The 13,594-nt window shown below is 35.6% G+C and overlaps 1 protein-coding gene and 1 long non-coding RNA gene across 2 annotated transcripts; both read right to left on the bottom strand.

Moving 5' to 3' along the window:
- Nucleotides 1–779: 779 nt before the first annotated feature.
- LOC118349299 lies at nt 780–3,488 on the bottom strand. Its single transcript, XR_004802274.1, has 4 exons — nt 3,293–3,488; nt 3,128–3,199; nt 1,884–1,928; nt 780–1,005 (listed from the first exon to the last, which is right to left on the bottom strand). It is a non-coding gene; the product is annotated as an uncharacterized LOC118349299 (long non-coding RNA).
- A 5,943-nt stretch (nt 3,489–9,431) lies between these two features.
- Nucleotides 9,432–12,525, bottom strand: LOC109000539 (60S ribosomal protein L38). Its single transcript, XM_018977458.2, has 3 exons — nt 12,389–12,525; nt 11,406–11,589; nt 9,432–9,752 (listed from the first exon to the last, which is right to left on the bottom strand). Exons 1-3 carry the CDS (start codon nt 12,389–12,391, stop codon nt 9,730–9,732), a joined length of 210 nt encoding a protein of 69 aa, XP_018833003.1. The 5' UTR covers nt 12,392–12,525; the 3' UTR covers nt 9,432–9,729.
- Between the last annotated feature and the right edge of the window lie 1,069 nt (nt 12,526–13,594).

Raw genomic sequence — 13,594 nt, 5'->3', positions numbered from 1 at the left:
AGCTTAAATTTGGCCTTTCTGCATGTAATGCACCTGCCAAAAATACAATTGACATCTCTTTTTCTTAGACCAACATAAATGTTCATGCAAAATGTCTAAAGTTTTATTGACACCAGAATGATTACTCCAATTATATGCAAACTCAATAAAAGGCAAATGATAGTCCCGCAAACGTTCATGCAACAAATCAATGTATGACAAATGATGCTCCCACAAACGTTCATGCAACTTGTTTAAAATCTTCTTTATACCAAAATAACAACTCCAATTATATGCAAGCTCAATGAAACGGAAATGATACTCCCGCAAACGTTCATGCAACAAGTCAATGTATGGCAAATGATACTCCCATAAACGTTCCTGAAACACACCTAAAGTTTTTCTTACACCAAAATGATCACTCTAATTATATGAAAATTCAATGAATAGCAAACAATACTTCCACAAACATTCATTCAACATGTTCCTGAATGACAAATGATACTTCTACAAACGTTCATGTAACACTTCAATGAAAGGCAAATGATACTCCCACAAACGTTCATGCAATACATCAACGAAAAATGATACTTCCACAAATGTCCATGCAACACGTCATTGAATGGCAAATGATATTCCCAAAAACGTTCATGCAATACAACAAAAGTCTTCCTTACACCAAGATTACCCAACAAACTAGCATGTCCATCACACATGTCACGACCCCGTCTTAAGAAGGACGGAATCATGACTTACATGGCTATTCTTTTCTTTCTTATAACATGCGATCGACATAGACATAACACATGCACTCTAAATTTTCTTCATTTAATAAAAGGGAACACTTAATGGACGTTCTATTCGAACATTCATTCATAAGAGACTCTCAGAGTCCATCCCAAATTAAAATATCTATACATAACATAACCCATCATTCGTAACATAACTGTCCTCGTTAGGGAAGGTCCTAAGCGTCTGCCTCTCCCTCTGCAGTAATGCCTTACTCCCCAGCCTTTTCATCATTACCTGGACGTTTAAAACATTTAACACAAAAAAATGAGTCGAATACTCAGTAAGTAGTACACCATGCAATAAACATACTAGGCATCTATTCTTTTCTTTTGAAACATGCATACATAAACATTTGCTTATTCTTGACAATGCTTTCATGCATAACAATTTAAGAATAACTGTACTTTTCATGCTTAACTGTACTTTCCATGCTTAACTGTACTTTCATGCTTAACTTTCATGCATAACTGTATTTTTATGCTTAACTATACTTTTCATGCATAAACATCACTTGCTTTCATGCATAACATTATTTAGAAATGACTTTGCTTTACGTTTCACTTTCTTGGGCCAGTGCACACTATTACGCCCCTTGTGTTGGGGTTAGCGGTCTTTTGGACCTGGATTCCCGCCCGCGGCAGCAGGTTGGGAACCCTTTTTTCATGGGGGGCAGCACTAGGTGCACTTCCAGTACTACTTACCCGGCATTGCAATCTACCCATTCATTTGGTACCGTTTTCATACATGTGGCCATTACGTACATTCATACATCCATGCTTTCATTCCTTTTCCTTTCCTTTCTTTACAAAAAGTAACGTTTTCATCATCTTCATTTAGTGCCAATGCATATGCGTTTCTTTGAAAGGAATGTTTCATGTCATGATACATATAGGTACGGCATAATTATTTGAGAGATCATGCATAAAATCTCATGATACATTACCTTACATACACACAATGGTAATTAACAAGGTACTTAACAGGGGTTACCAAGAAAGGCTTATACATACTATACATGCATCTATTCTTTCATAAGAGAAACATTTGGAAAGAGAGAGAGACTTTTTCATAAAAGAGCTTTGTGTGTAAGGAGCATGGTCATAGCTACTTACCTCATGGCTTTACAAGTAAGTTCCTTGAATCTTGAAAATAAATTCCTATTCAATGAAATGAAATAAACATATTAATATTCATTTCACTTAAGACTTGACTATCTAATACCCATACGTGCTCACTTAAATTCCAAGTGGAATTAAGACGTCTACCTTAACCCATTTAACTACATACATGGCATTAAGTCAACTCTTAGTATCCTCATTACAATATTTAAGTACCCATGAGAGTATGAGGCTTGCTTCCTGTCCATTTTTAAAGGCTATTGTTTTCTATAATGGTAATAGATGGGAATCATAAGTTAAACATGAAGATGTGCTATAAATTTGGAATTTTCATAAAGGAGGGCATTTTGACAGTTTTGCATCATCATATGGAAGATAGATCCAACAAGAGGTAATGCTCATAAGAGGGTTGGTTTTGTCACTCATTCTCCAATGGTTTTTCATACTAAAGTTTATCTTTGATTAAACAAGAAGGAGAAAGGTTAAGCAATGGTAAAGTGATTGGCTTAGGCTTCCAAAACAGAACCTGTTTTCTAGTTTCTGTAATGCATGAACAGCTAGCAAATCTCAATGTTTTCATGGTCTTAAACATCCCTCACTTGATCAATTATCAATCATACAATTAACTAGTACAAGAGACGTAGAAACTTAAGAAAGCTTCATATATTTATATATTCTGAAAACAATAATAATAAAGAGATACAAACTCTTGGCATGTTTAAAACTTCTAAGGTAAGCTTACCAATTAAATTTAAAAGTTTTGGTGGCTTACTTAGGCCATAAATCTTAGGAAAACATGTCTAAACTTATAATCTTAACTTCATTAATTTAATACATAAAAGCATGATTAAAAATATGGCTTAGACTCAAGAAAACATAAGAGAAAACACAACCTCAACCTTGGGACACACGGCTGGAACACAAATAGGACACACACACACGGTTTAGGGCCATAACAGCACACACACAAGCAAAACCATCCTCATGAAACAGAACACTCACACACGGCTGGAACCCCATCAAAACATAACGTGATCCATGGCAAAACCACCTCAAAACAGAGCACCGTAAAACAGAACATACACAGCTGGAATTTCACCAAAACCGAATACACACACTAGAGCAGCTAACAAGGGAAACAAATGAGAATTAGACCCAGAAATTACTACACAACAATCGGTACACACACTATTTCGAAAACCCCTAAATCACAAGAAAACTCATGGGAGATATAATACCTGTTTGGGTCTCTTTTGTAGTCACGGAAGTACATAGCAACAATAAATGAAGAGAAGTTCGAAATCTCAAAGCTGGAATAACGGAAGAATTCTTAAAACAAACCCTAGATTAAACCTATAAATCCGAAACGTCAACTAGAGATTAAAGCCATAGAGTTTACTTACGGGGTCGATTTTCCTTTGAGGATTGAAGGTGGAAAGTCTTAGATTTACGAATGAGAGAGATCGGCTTTGAGAGAAGAGAGAGACCGCACGGTTTGGAGAGAATTGAGGGTGGAAGGAGAAGAGAGGGGAAATCTCTTACTTGCCTCGAAACTGTCGTGTAGGGGAAGCAAATGAATTCACTTGGATTCTTGAGGAAGCCAACGGGTGAAGAGAGGGACGGAAAGTCAATAGGCTTGTCTTACAAGCCAAGGGTCTGAACGGTTAGGATTAAACCTTGGGAGATATTTCCTCCCACCTACCCATCCAAGGGTTGAAAAGGTTTGGGTCACTTCTCAATTAAATAAAAGTAGAAGGCTTTAAAGAAAAATATTATAAAGTCTTAAAATATATCTTTAAATTATTTTTAATGACCTTCACAAAATAAAAGCACACACTTCTTAAACATAAAAATAAATAATGAGATAATAAATTGATAAAAATCCTTATTTCAAAATATTGACTTAAAAATATTAGTAGATGACGTAAGGACCTACGTAGTAGGATTCGGGTATTACAACACACAAGCAACTTACGCATAAAACTAGTAAGCACACAAAATCTATTCTTTCTAAATAAGTACCAATTTAGTTTATAGAACTTACCAAATGATGTTTTCTCACATGTTCCATAAACACTAGCAAAGTCATCATCATGCATGCAATTCCTTATCATATTCAAGTCTCCACAATTTTGCATCTAAAATGAAAACAAGGACATACATTCTTGCTAAAGTGTCAACCACAAAATTTTCCATACCTTGTGTGTATTTGAATACATAAGGAAAAGTCTCAATATAGTTTTCCCACTTAGCATGCATTCTAGTCAACAACTTATCTTGTTCCCTTAAGTGTGTCAATGACTCATGTTTTTCAAAGAAAAGTCGGGTAGGAATTATTGCACCTGGCACAAAATCAACGTAGTGCTCTATCTCCCTAATAGGTGGCAATCTACAAAACACACCGCTAGGAATCATGACCTCATATCCCTGCAACAAAGAGACAATAATACTAGGCAAACGTACGTCAAGTTCGTTAGTATTAAGACTCGCCTTAGCATAAAAACTCATTTTTATCTTTGTTTTTCTCTCACTTTCTTCACTCTCTCTTTTCTTTTCACTCTCTTTTCCAATCTCTTTTTCCCTATCACACTTTTTTTCTTTGTCACTCTTTTTTTCTGTTACTCTTTTTTTTATTTTTTTTGTACTTTTGACCTCACAATTATTTTTCAACTCATACTTTCTTTTTCTTGTGATCTCAGTCTCACCCTCTTCTTTTTTCTCTCTTTCTCCATTTTGGACTCACTATTTTTTTTTCTCAATCTTCCTTTCACTTTTTGTTTTTTGATCACTCTCTGTTTTACTCTTTAATTTTTGTTCACTCTCATTCTCATCCTCACTTTTCAGTTTCAGTTGGTCCCCAAGAACCTGGGTTGGAGTTAAAGGAGCAAGTTTGATTTTTTTTTCCATCATTTTCAAAACTATACATGTTCTTTAACTCATCACGGATCACCTTCCTATCATACTGCCATGGCTTTCCCAACAAAATATGACCAACATGCATAGGCACTATATCACAAATGACCATATCCTAATATTTTCCAATTGAAAAAGAAACTAACACTTTCTTATTTACACTAACCTCCCCACAATCACTCAACCACTGCAACATGTATGGTCTAGGGTGTTTCAAGTTACGTAAATTCAATTTCTCAACTAAAGTAGTGCTAACCAAATTAATACAATTCCTCAAATCAATGATCATACTACATACCTTGTTATTGATGTGACATCTAGTATGAAAAATATTCTCACTCTGTTGCTCTGTATCATCCATCTTAATTTGTGTATTGAGCGCACGCCTAGTAACAAGAGCATCACCATACTCTTCTTTCTCATACCCATTTTTAACACTAGACTCACGTCGCCTCTTATCTCTCTCAACTTGCAGATTTCTAATCACTGCTTCTTGATTATCCATATTATCCCTCACTTCACCCAACACTAAGTTCAACCGCTCAAACTGTTATTGCATGGCTTGCAACACAAATGATGAGTTATCTGCCACACCCTTTACTGATGAGTCACTTCTATGAGACATCATAATATGCTGGACAAAAATAATGTTAGTGGAAAACCTTACACACTCCCTTACGTGTTTACACTCGAATAATGGCACTCCACTCGTGTCACTCTTAATGGCTTTTTCCCGATAATAGTCTCGCACTCTCTTGCCTTTTACCTCAATAGTTTTCCTGCTCAAATTCTTTAAGAACTAGTTGAACTAAATCAAGACAATACATCCTTGTATTGTTCTAACTAGTAATATAGATCAAAGAAACAAGGAATGAATAAAATGACACGAGACTCAAGGAATTTATATGAGGGAAATAGTAATTATAAAACAAGATACCAACTAAAAATATGTAATCAGCTCCTATGATGATAAAAGCTCAATCAAAAAATTCTTTCTTTCTCTTTGTTGTAACTATGTAGCAACTTTGAATATGCTACATTCACTTTTCTTGTTCTTTTTTTCTTTTTTCTTTTTTTTTTCTTTTCGAATTTTTTTTTCTCTTCTCTTCTCTTCTCTAATTCAATCACAAATAGCAATATTCAATTGTGAAAATCAAGCAATTGAATTCAAGCACGACAATGAAGTTGAAGAGAATCAATGGAACGGCATTCCAAGCAACAGATAAACTTAGAGATGTAGGAAACCCTAGAATTTTGAAACCCTAGGTGATGCAAATTTCAGCCAAATCCAAAATCCAAAAAATTTCGACAGCCTACTTTTTGTTTCTATTTTGTTTTTTTTTTTTTTTTGACAACCCTAGAACAATGAAGCCTTAGAATTAAAATAAAGGATGCTAGAATTTAAAGATAGAATCAGACCTGATTGGAAACCTTGCTCTGAATATCAAATGATATGAACCTGCGGGAAAGAATTCCCTCGAACCCACAGTCAATTTGAAAACTCCCCAAGAAAGTCAAAATCAAGTCAATGGATAGAGAATTTATACCCGAGGAGAACTCGTTTTAAGAACCTAGATTATATTAAAATCTAGACCTGTTGAAAAACACGTCTCAAGAACTCAGATTACAAAGAAGGAACGTTACAAAGGTTGTGATTTATCTTTGATAAGTTCAAAAGTTCAATTAAGAACAAGAGGAGATAAACTCAAGTCACAAAGAACAAATTCACCAAATTTCATAAAACTGATTAAAATGTGGCTACAAAAAGTATTTAAACCAAAACCTAGTTAAAATCCTAGCCAAAGTAATACCCCATCTTCCAAAAATACCCCTGAGTGAACAGTGCCGCGGTTACAGTACGGCGTTATAGTAACTCGGCTACAGTAACCCTAACCCTAGTTCAATAAAATAATAACTTTTCCAACATGCCCTTATATAGGTTCCCTTAAGTGCTTTCCATATAATAAACTCAATTATCCTAAATTAATAAAATAAGTTCTTTAAATGAATTAAATAAATTGAAAGCCTTCAAGTGCCCAAAGCCTTTAAGTCATGTTGTTGCCATTTCATAACTTATCAAATGAATCAAAACTAAATGTTTATCATTTAAGCTCTTGAATTTGTAACATATCTTTAAGACTAGGCCTACCTTGATTTTCATCACAGAGGGTACGTCTCTTTTATTTCTTTCTCCAACCCATGACATATATAACATTAAACGTTACATCCACGTCAAACCATTAAGTTGCTGCTGGATCATGATGTCTTCCTGTTTTTTATCTATTCTTGGGTTTTTTTGGCAAGTAGGGTGAGAATGGATTATAGGTTTTAAGGGTCTGTTTCCTTGATGTGATTCAGAGTTTAAGTTGGGTTTTAAGTTGCTGCTGGATCATGATGTCTTCCAGTCCAGCAAGGCGTCATTGTCCTCTCCTTGCTGGGTGAGATTTTCTCTCCAGGAAGAGTTGAGTCTCTTAGGGCAGGTTTGGGGCAAAAAACAAAACACAAAATTCTCATCTCATCTCATCTCATCATTACACCTTTTTCAAATCCCCATACAAAATATAATAAACAATTTAACTTTTTCAAATCCCAATACACCTTTTTCAAATCCCAAAACAATAATAATATTAAAACTTAATATTTTAAACTTCAAAACAAAACACAAAATTCTCATCTCACCCCCCAAACCTTTATCTTTAGACTGGCTTGACTGGTTTGAAGAGGTTACAATGGAGGAGGATCTGGCAAAACAGTGGGAGGGTCTATGTCTCACTGAAAAGGAGAAAGAGGTGGTGGTTCTACCATCCAATTCTATTGCAAAGTCTATGCAACATGGTCAGTTTTGTTTACTGGCTATGATCATAGCAGAAAAACCTGTTAATCGAGGGGCATTCAAGAATACTATGTCAAAGGTATGGAGATTTGAGGGTTGGATCCAATTCTCAAAAGTTGGGGTGAACAAGTTTATGATAGAGTTCAATAAAGAGAAGGATCTACAGCGTGTGATCCATGGCAGACCATGGTCATTTGACAGATGGTTATTGTGTCTTCAAGTTTTTAATAGCAACAGATCAATCAATGAAGTTCTCTTCAATAAAGAAGAGTTTTGGGTGCAGGCTTACAACATGCCTCTTGCAAGCATGACACATGATGTGGGATCCAGATTGGTGAAAGTATTGGGAGAGTTATAACAGTCTAGGCAGATGAAAGAGGGATTGGGTGGGGGGAATTTCAAAGGATAAGGGTGGAAGTGGATATTTCAAAAGCTCTCCTAAGGGGTATGTTTTTAACTGTTGAAGGCAAGAAGACTTGGGTGCATTTCAAGTATGTACGATTGCCTAACTTTTGTTTTAAATGTGGGGTTATAAAGCACTCTCAGCAAGGCTGTCTTGTTGGTTCAATTGGCAGTGGTAAGCTACAATATGGTGTGTGGATGCGAGTTCCAGCAGTTAAGTATAGTGATAATACAAAAAAGAAATATGGTGATGGGGACTGCCACCACACTGAAGAGGGCCAGTCATGGAGGAAGGGGGAGGAGGACAGGGATGAAGCTCCAAAAGGAAATGCCGAGTCAAAGGAGGATATCCAGGAACCTGTTTTGACTGATGCTGAATTTGAGGCCAATATAGTGCTAACTGAAGATGTGCTGATTTCTAGGAATCATGAAGATTCTATCAAGAGGTCTTATAAGTCAAGATCGAGTGAGACACATTTGGAAAGTTCTGAGAAGACTTTTGCTGAAGAGGGGGGCTTTAAGGGTCTGTTTCCTACCAAACCGTTCAGTGTTTGGTTTTGAGGAAACAGACCTCTGAATCACATTAAGGAAACCAGCAACTCTTCCTTGGTTTTAAGTGTCAGATTGCAGGCCGGCCTTATAATAAATAATATTATTTAATCTATGTCATAAGAATAGTTTTAATAGAAAATAGCTAAAATAATTAAAATTCATTTCAAAATTTTAAAATCTTTTGCATTAGTCTAAATAAAATCTCTCAGGCTTCTCAAGCTCAACTCATTCGTTTATTTAAAATCTTTTACTTTAATTATAATAAAAATCAGAAACACTATCAAGCTCGACTCTTTCACTTATAATTTGAACATTAATGATATGATTAGCGAGATATTCAGATTTTATTCAAGTTTCAAGTATTTACATTAAAGATCAGCCCAATTCGAGCAGAGCCTAATACAAATTCACAAATTCGGCTCGATTCAAATAGCTTGTTTCCCTACTGCAATCCAACGATGTTCTCATTCCACACCTCTTGGAACGGGATATCTAACCTGATTGGACGATTTCAACAGTCAAGGATCACCCTTATTTTTAAAGTATTATTATGTAAAGCATTTACTTTCAATGGAAAGCAAAATCGTTGAAATTTTTTGTAAGCTCCCTCAAGATCTAACGTTCGAACCGGTGCAAATAACTTCTATGTGGCAGAAGAGGAAGAATTACCTCTTAAATTACCTGCGGTGAAATCGCAAAAAACTTCTGAACAGACTTAGCTGCGAAGGGCATCCCAAAATTGATTGAGACTTCTGTTCCCAACACATGCCAATCAAAAGGACAGATAATGGCATATTCACCAAAGCAGCAGCTCGGAGATGGACTTCAAATGACTTTTTCAATGCATTTAACCCAAGGGAATCTGTAATAGCTAACTTCAATCGCAACATGAAGAAAATGCCTCAAACCAATTTTCATGTTTCACAGGACCGATCATAGAAAAGATCCCCCCGTACAATTGAAGTCATTCATTAAATTAATACATAACTGACCACACCAGATCCATCTATAATTTGAGCCAAACTACAAGGTTCTATGCCGCCTATGGCTGAAGAAATGACATTAAGGTGACAATCCAAAGCAGAAAGAACAAAAATGTTTCGGCTTCTAATGGGAACTCGCAAAAGAACTAGCATTCCTTCAAAGATCCTGCACGCTCAAACCTGCAAATAAAAGAATGAATCATCAGATGACCCACAAAATAAAAAGCTTGAACACAATATCAACCTACACCATGTAACACATACTTTCAAGCGTATAACCCACTATGCTCCACAAGAATAACATCCACATTTAACTGGACTACAGGTCTTTGTTACTCTTAAAGGGAGAGAGAGAGAGAGAGAGAGTTGAGTGAGAGAGTTTAGCAAGCTTTCAGCTTCACTGCCCACTTGCCCTGTGCCCAAAATCATGTCCAGTGGACGTGAAGAAAAATAATGGTTCCACTCTGCTCCTGCTGCAGCTAGCTAGCCTCTGTAACCACTCTGCAAACAACTCGGTCACTTGGCTTTCGTAGCAACTTTAACTATTATTATTATGTTTGTAAAGAGTTTTGTAGCAAGTTTGACTATTATTATTATGTTTGTAAAGAGACTGACTAGTAACAAAGAGAACGACCTTTCATGGTTAACCAGTATTCTCAGCCTCCAGAGCTGGTTTTTTATTTTGATTTGGAAAGTAAGCGATAAGGAGGACTCTGGAAGAGTTATACTTCCTTCTATTTACTCCTGTTTTTGCAAGCTTTTGCTCAGTTTCTTTATCATGAAATTCAACTCTGGGTCATTTTTTTCTCTCCTTCCTTTTAACAACGGCAACTCTCAGCATCCACTTAAATTCTCCTTTTGAACAAACCACATGAGAATATTCTTTTTAACACTCACTTTTATTTCTTTTCCATTTTCTTTACATCTCGTTTTGTGTTTTGCAGAAATTAGAGAGAGAACTTTTTATGATTAATCACAAGTTGTTAGGTAGTGCTTCTGTAAGGTTAAGGCTACGTTTGGGTAGCAAAATTTTCTCAACACTCTTCAAGTATTTTCATACTTATAAAAATACTTCACATGCCAAACAATTTAAAATACTATCAATGGGACCCACAAATCCACTTCAATCTCTACTTATAACTATTCATAAACATTTTATAATATTTATCACTATTATATATAAATAAAAAATAAAATCATTATAATATTTATCACTATTATATATAAAAAAAATTATCATTAAAAAAAATCAATCATTGATGAGACCCACATTTTTTTCAATTATCTATCCAAAAGTCAACAACTCAACATACTTCATACATCCAAACTCAAAATACTCTCAATGAGACTCACAAACCCATTTCAATCTCTACTCATAACTATTCACAAACATTCTCAACACTTCTCAAATATTCTCACTACCTAAATGTAGCATAAGAAAGAAAGTTTACTTGTACAGAGAAGAAAGAGAGAGAGAGCACCTTTCTTCCTCAAAACCCAAAAAGACCCAGGCCTGAAGCAAGGCAGAGGTGTCTTGCAGATGGGGTTTGACATCAGTTAAATTCACGTCGGTTCTGATTCTATGGGATGCGACTCAAGTTTAGACAAATGGGAGGCTGAAGTGTCAGCCTCCCATTGGTGCTAATTGGCACTTGACAGCACATCCAGCCAGAAGCTGAACTCAACCATAATATGAAAGTACTCAACCATAATATGAAAGTTAACATGCAAGACTGAAGTGAAGGGTGTGTGCATGTTGGACTCTTATGCCTCAAAGAGGCAAATAATCAAAGCTTGACAGCTGAAAAAAGATAGTTGAAAAAAAAAATCGACCTGGAGGAAGGGACTGCTTCAACTTCTCAGCCTTCTCTGAGTCAAACACACATAGAGTGTAAAGGTACTTGGAGCAGCGAACTTTAAACTTCACCACATCCCTGCTCCTCTTGATTTTGACAGACCGAGCATCCTTCCTTCTTGCAGTGAGAAGGAAATCCTTGATCTCATGTATTTGCTTTGGCTGTTAAAAGTAGAGCAAACAATCAGTATAAATTTTAACTCACCAACTAAATGCAATAACAAAAAATAAATGGCCGTAACAGACTTGAGCATAGTAACACTCAAAATATGTTTTAATTTACCAACTAAATTGCACATTTTTTCAGCCTAATGCCACCACTGTACAGATTCCACATAAAAACATACAATAATTATCAATTTAGAATTAACATTGTTTTATACCGGTACCCTCCATTTGCTTATTGGGAGAACACAGAAAAAACTCCACTTGGTGGTTGGGAAACTTGTGCGAAAAGCTAAGGACAAAGTAAAATCTAGTTAACAAAAAGGTGGAAGTGGGCTGAATATTGTTTCAAGAACTCTAAGGTAATCATAGTAAACCAAAGATTTGCATGTAAATTTCCATTTGATATCTATTTATAAACTTTTCAAAACAACAGGTGAGATCGCAATATTTACCCACATGGGCAATGCAAAAACACCAATGGCAGCGATAGAAAGATAATACTACCAGTCTCCTACTACAATAATCCATATGGCAATCACCACGTTCACAACTAGAACGCCAAGTCCCACAAAAAAAGCATTTAAGCTTTCCTCAATAAAGCTGTTATCTCTTAAAGGTTTCAAAGCATCAACAAATTGGAAATAACTATAACAATCCAGGGAAACAGCTCGTCCAGATTGAGAGAAACAAGAGCCAAATGATACGCAACACGTTAAAGAAAAATGTAACGCTGCCTTCGGTTTCTGACAAACCAAGAAAATAGAAGAAAGTATCGATAAGAAGAGAAAGATACCATTTTGAATTCGCCTGTCAGAGAAGCTTGTGGGGCTGACGACCAGAGTGCTCCCAAAGGCTGCAAGTGCCGTCGAAGAGCGCTATGAAGGTAAAACCAGTGACTATATATATATATATGTATACTCGAGCCACAGCGAGAAACCCTAATTCTATATTTCGTCACGTTTACCCTATTCTTTTTGTTTTGTTTTTGTTTTTTTCTATGGGCTTGCGTTTACCCTATTCTCTGGAGCGGATTGTCACAAGTAAACTAATGGGCCGGCAGCCTTAAATTGAGCTTGCAATTCATATTCATTGAACCTATGTTGTTTTTGCTTTCACAATCTCTAAATAATTTATACACATCTAGGATTACAAATGAACAGAGAAGTTCGCGAACGGTTCGAGTTTGGTTTGTATATAGGAGTTTACCAAAGAATAGTTGATGTCCAAATTCAACTAATGTCTCTATAATTTAAAATGCTCATGCTTCACTTTAAAGTTTAAAGCACCAATCCTATCAGCTCCATCATTCCCTTCCTCCATTCATGGATAATTCAATTCAACACTTCAATATAATCCATTCAATCCAAGCTTCACTTAAGCCCAACACTTATCTATCACACAACTACATAGTCATATATACTTCATCCATATATATGACATTCAATATATACAAATATGTCCACCCTTTAGAAACAAATACAATCACCATGCTTTTCAAACTTCACTTACAACTCCGTTTATGGTATTTTTTAATTAAGTGTTGATATGGTTTAATTTTGCTAATGTGCTTAATTAGAAATGCAACAATCCTGAAAATGTTTTCTCTCATCTACGTTTATGCTACAACCCATACCAATGTTGTGATACCTCCAAACTCCGCTTGGGATGGAATAAAGATTTAGAGCGTCGATACATGTAATACAAAATTACATACTCATGTACATGACAGTTAATATGCAATGCATACTCTATAAATGCAACTAGCAGAATGCAATTGTGACACCCCGAAGTTTTGCTAAGATTCCATTCGTAATTCTTGTGGATATTATTTATCTTTTTATTTATTTATTTGGGTTATTAGCTAAGTGTTAGAATTATCTTTTATGCCATTTTCTATTTTGTTGGATTGGATCTTGGAGTTTTAAACTAGAAATGCCTACAAAAGGGAAATAGAAGAAATAGGCCCATAAGAATTCAGCTCATTAGGAATTTTGGCATT

The sequence above is a fragment of the Juglans regia genome, chromosome 8 (genome assembly GCF_001411555.2).
Source record: "Juglans regia cultivar Chandler chromosome 8, Walnut 2.0, whole genome shotgun sequence".
Classification (NCBI taxonomy): Eukaryota; Viridiplantae; Streptophyta; class Magnoliopsida; order Fagales; family Juglandaceae; genus Juglans; species Juglans regia.
Note: the sequence above shows the minus strand (reverse complement) of the source record. Positions and strands in the feature narration are given on the sequence as shown.

Excerpts from the sequence above, each read along its gene's own strand:
- LOC109000539 (XM_018977458.2), bottom strand. Across the intron at positions 9,753-11,405 it reads GAAGCAGTCCCTTCCTCCAG|GTTTGAGCGTGCAGGATCTT; the intron begins GTCGATTTTTTT and ends TTTTATTTGCAG.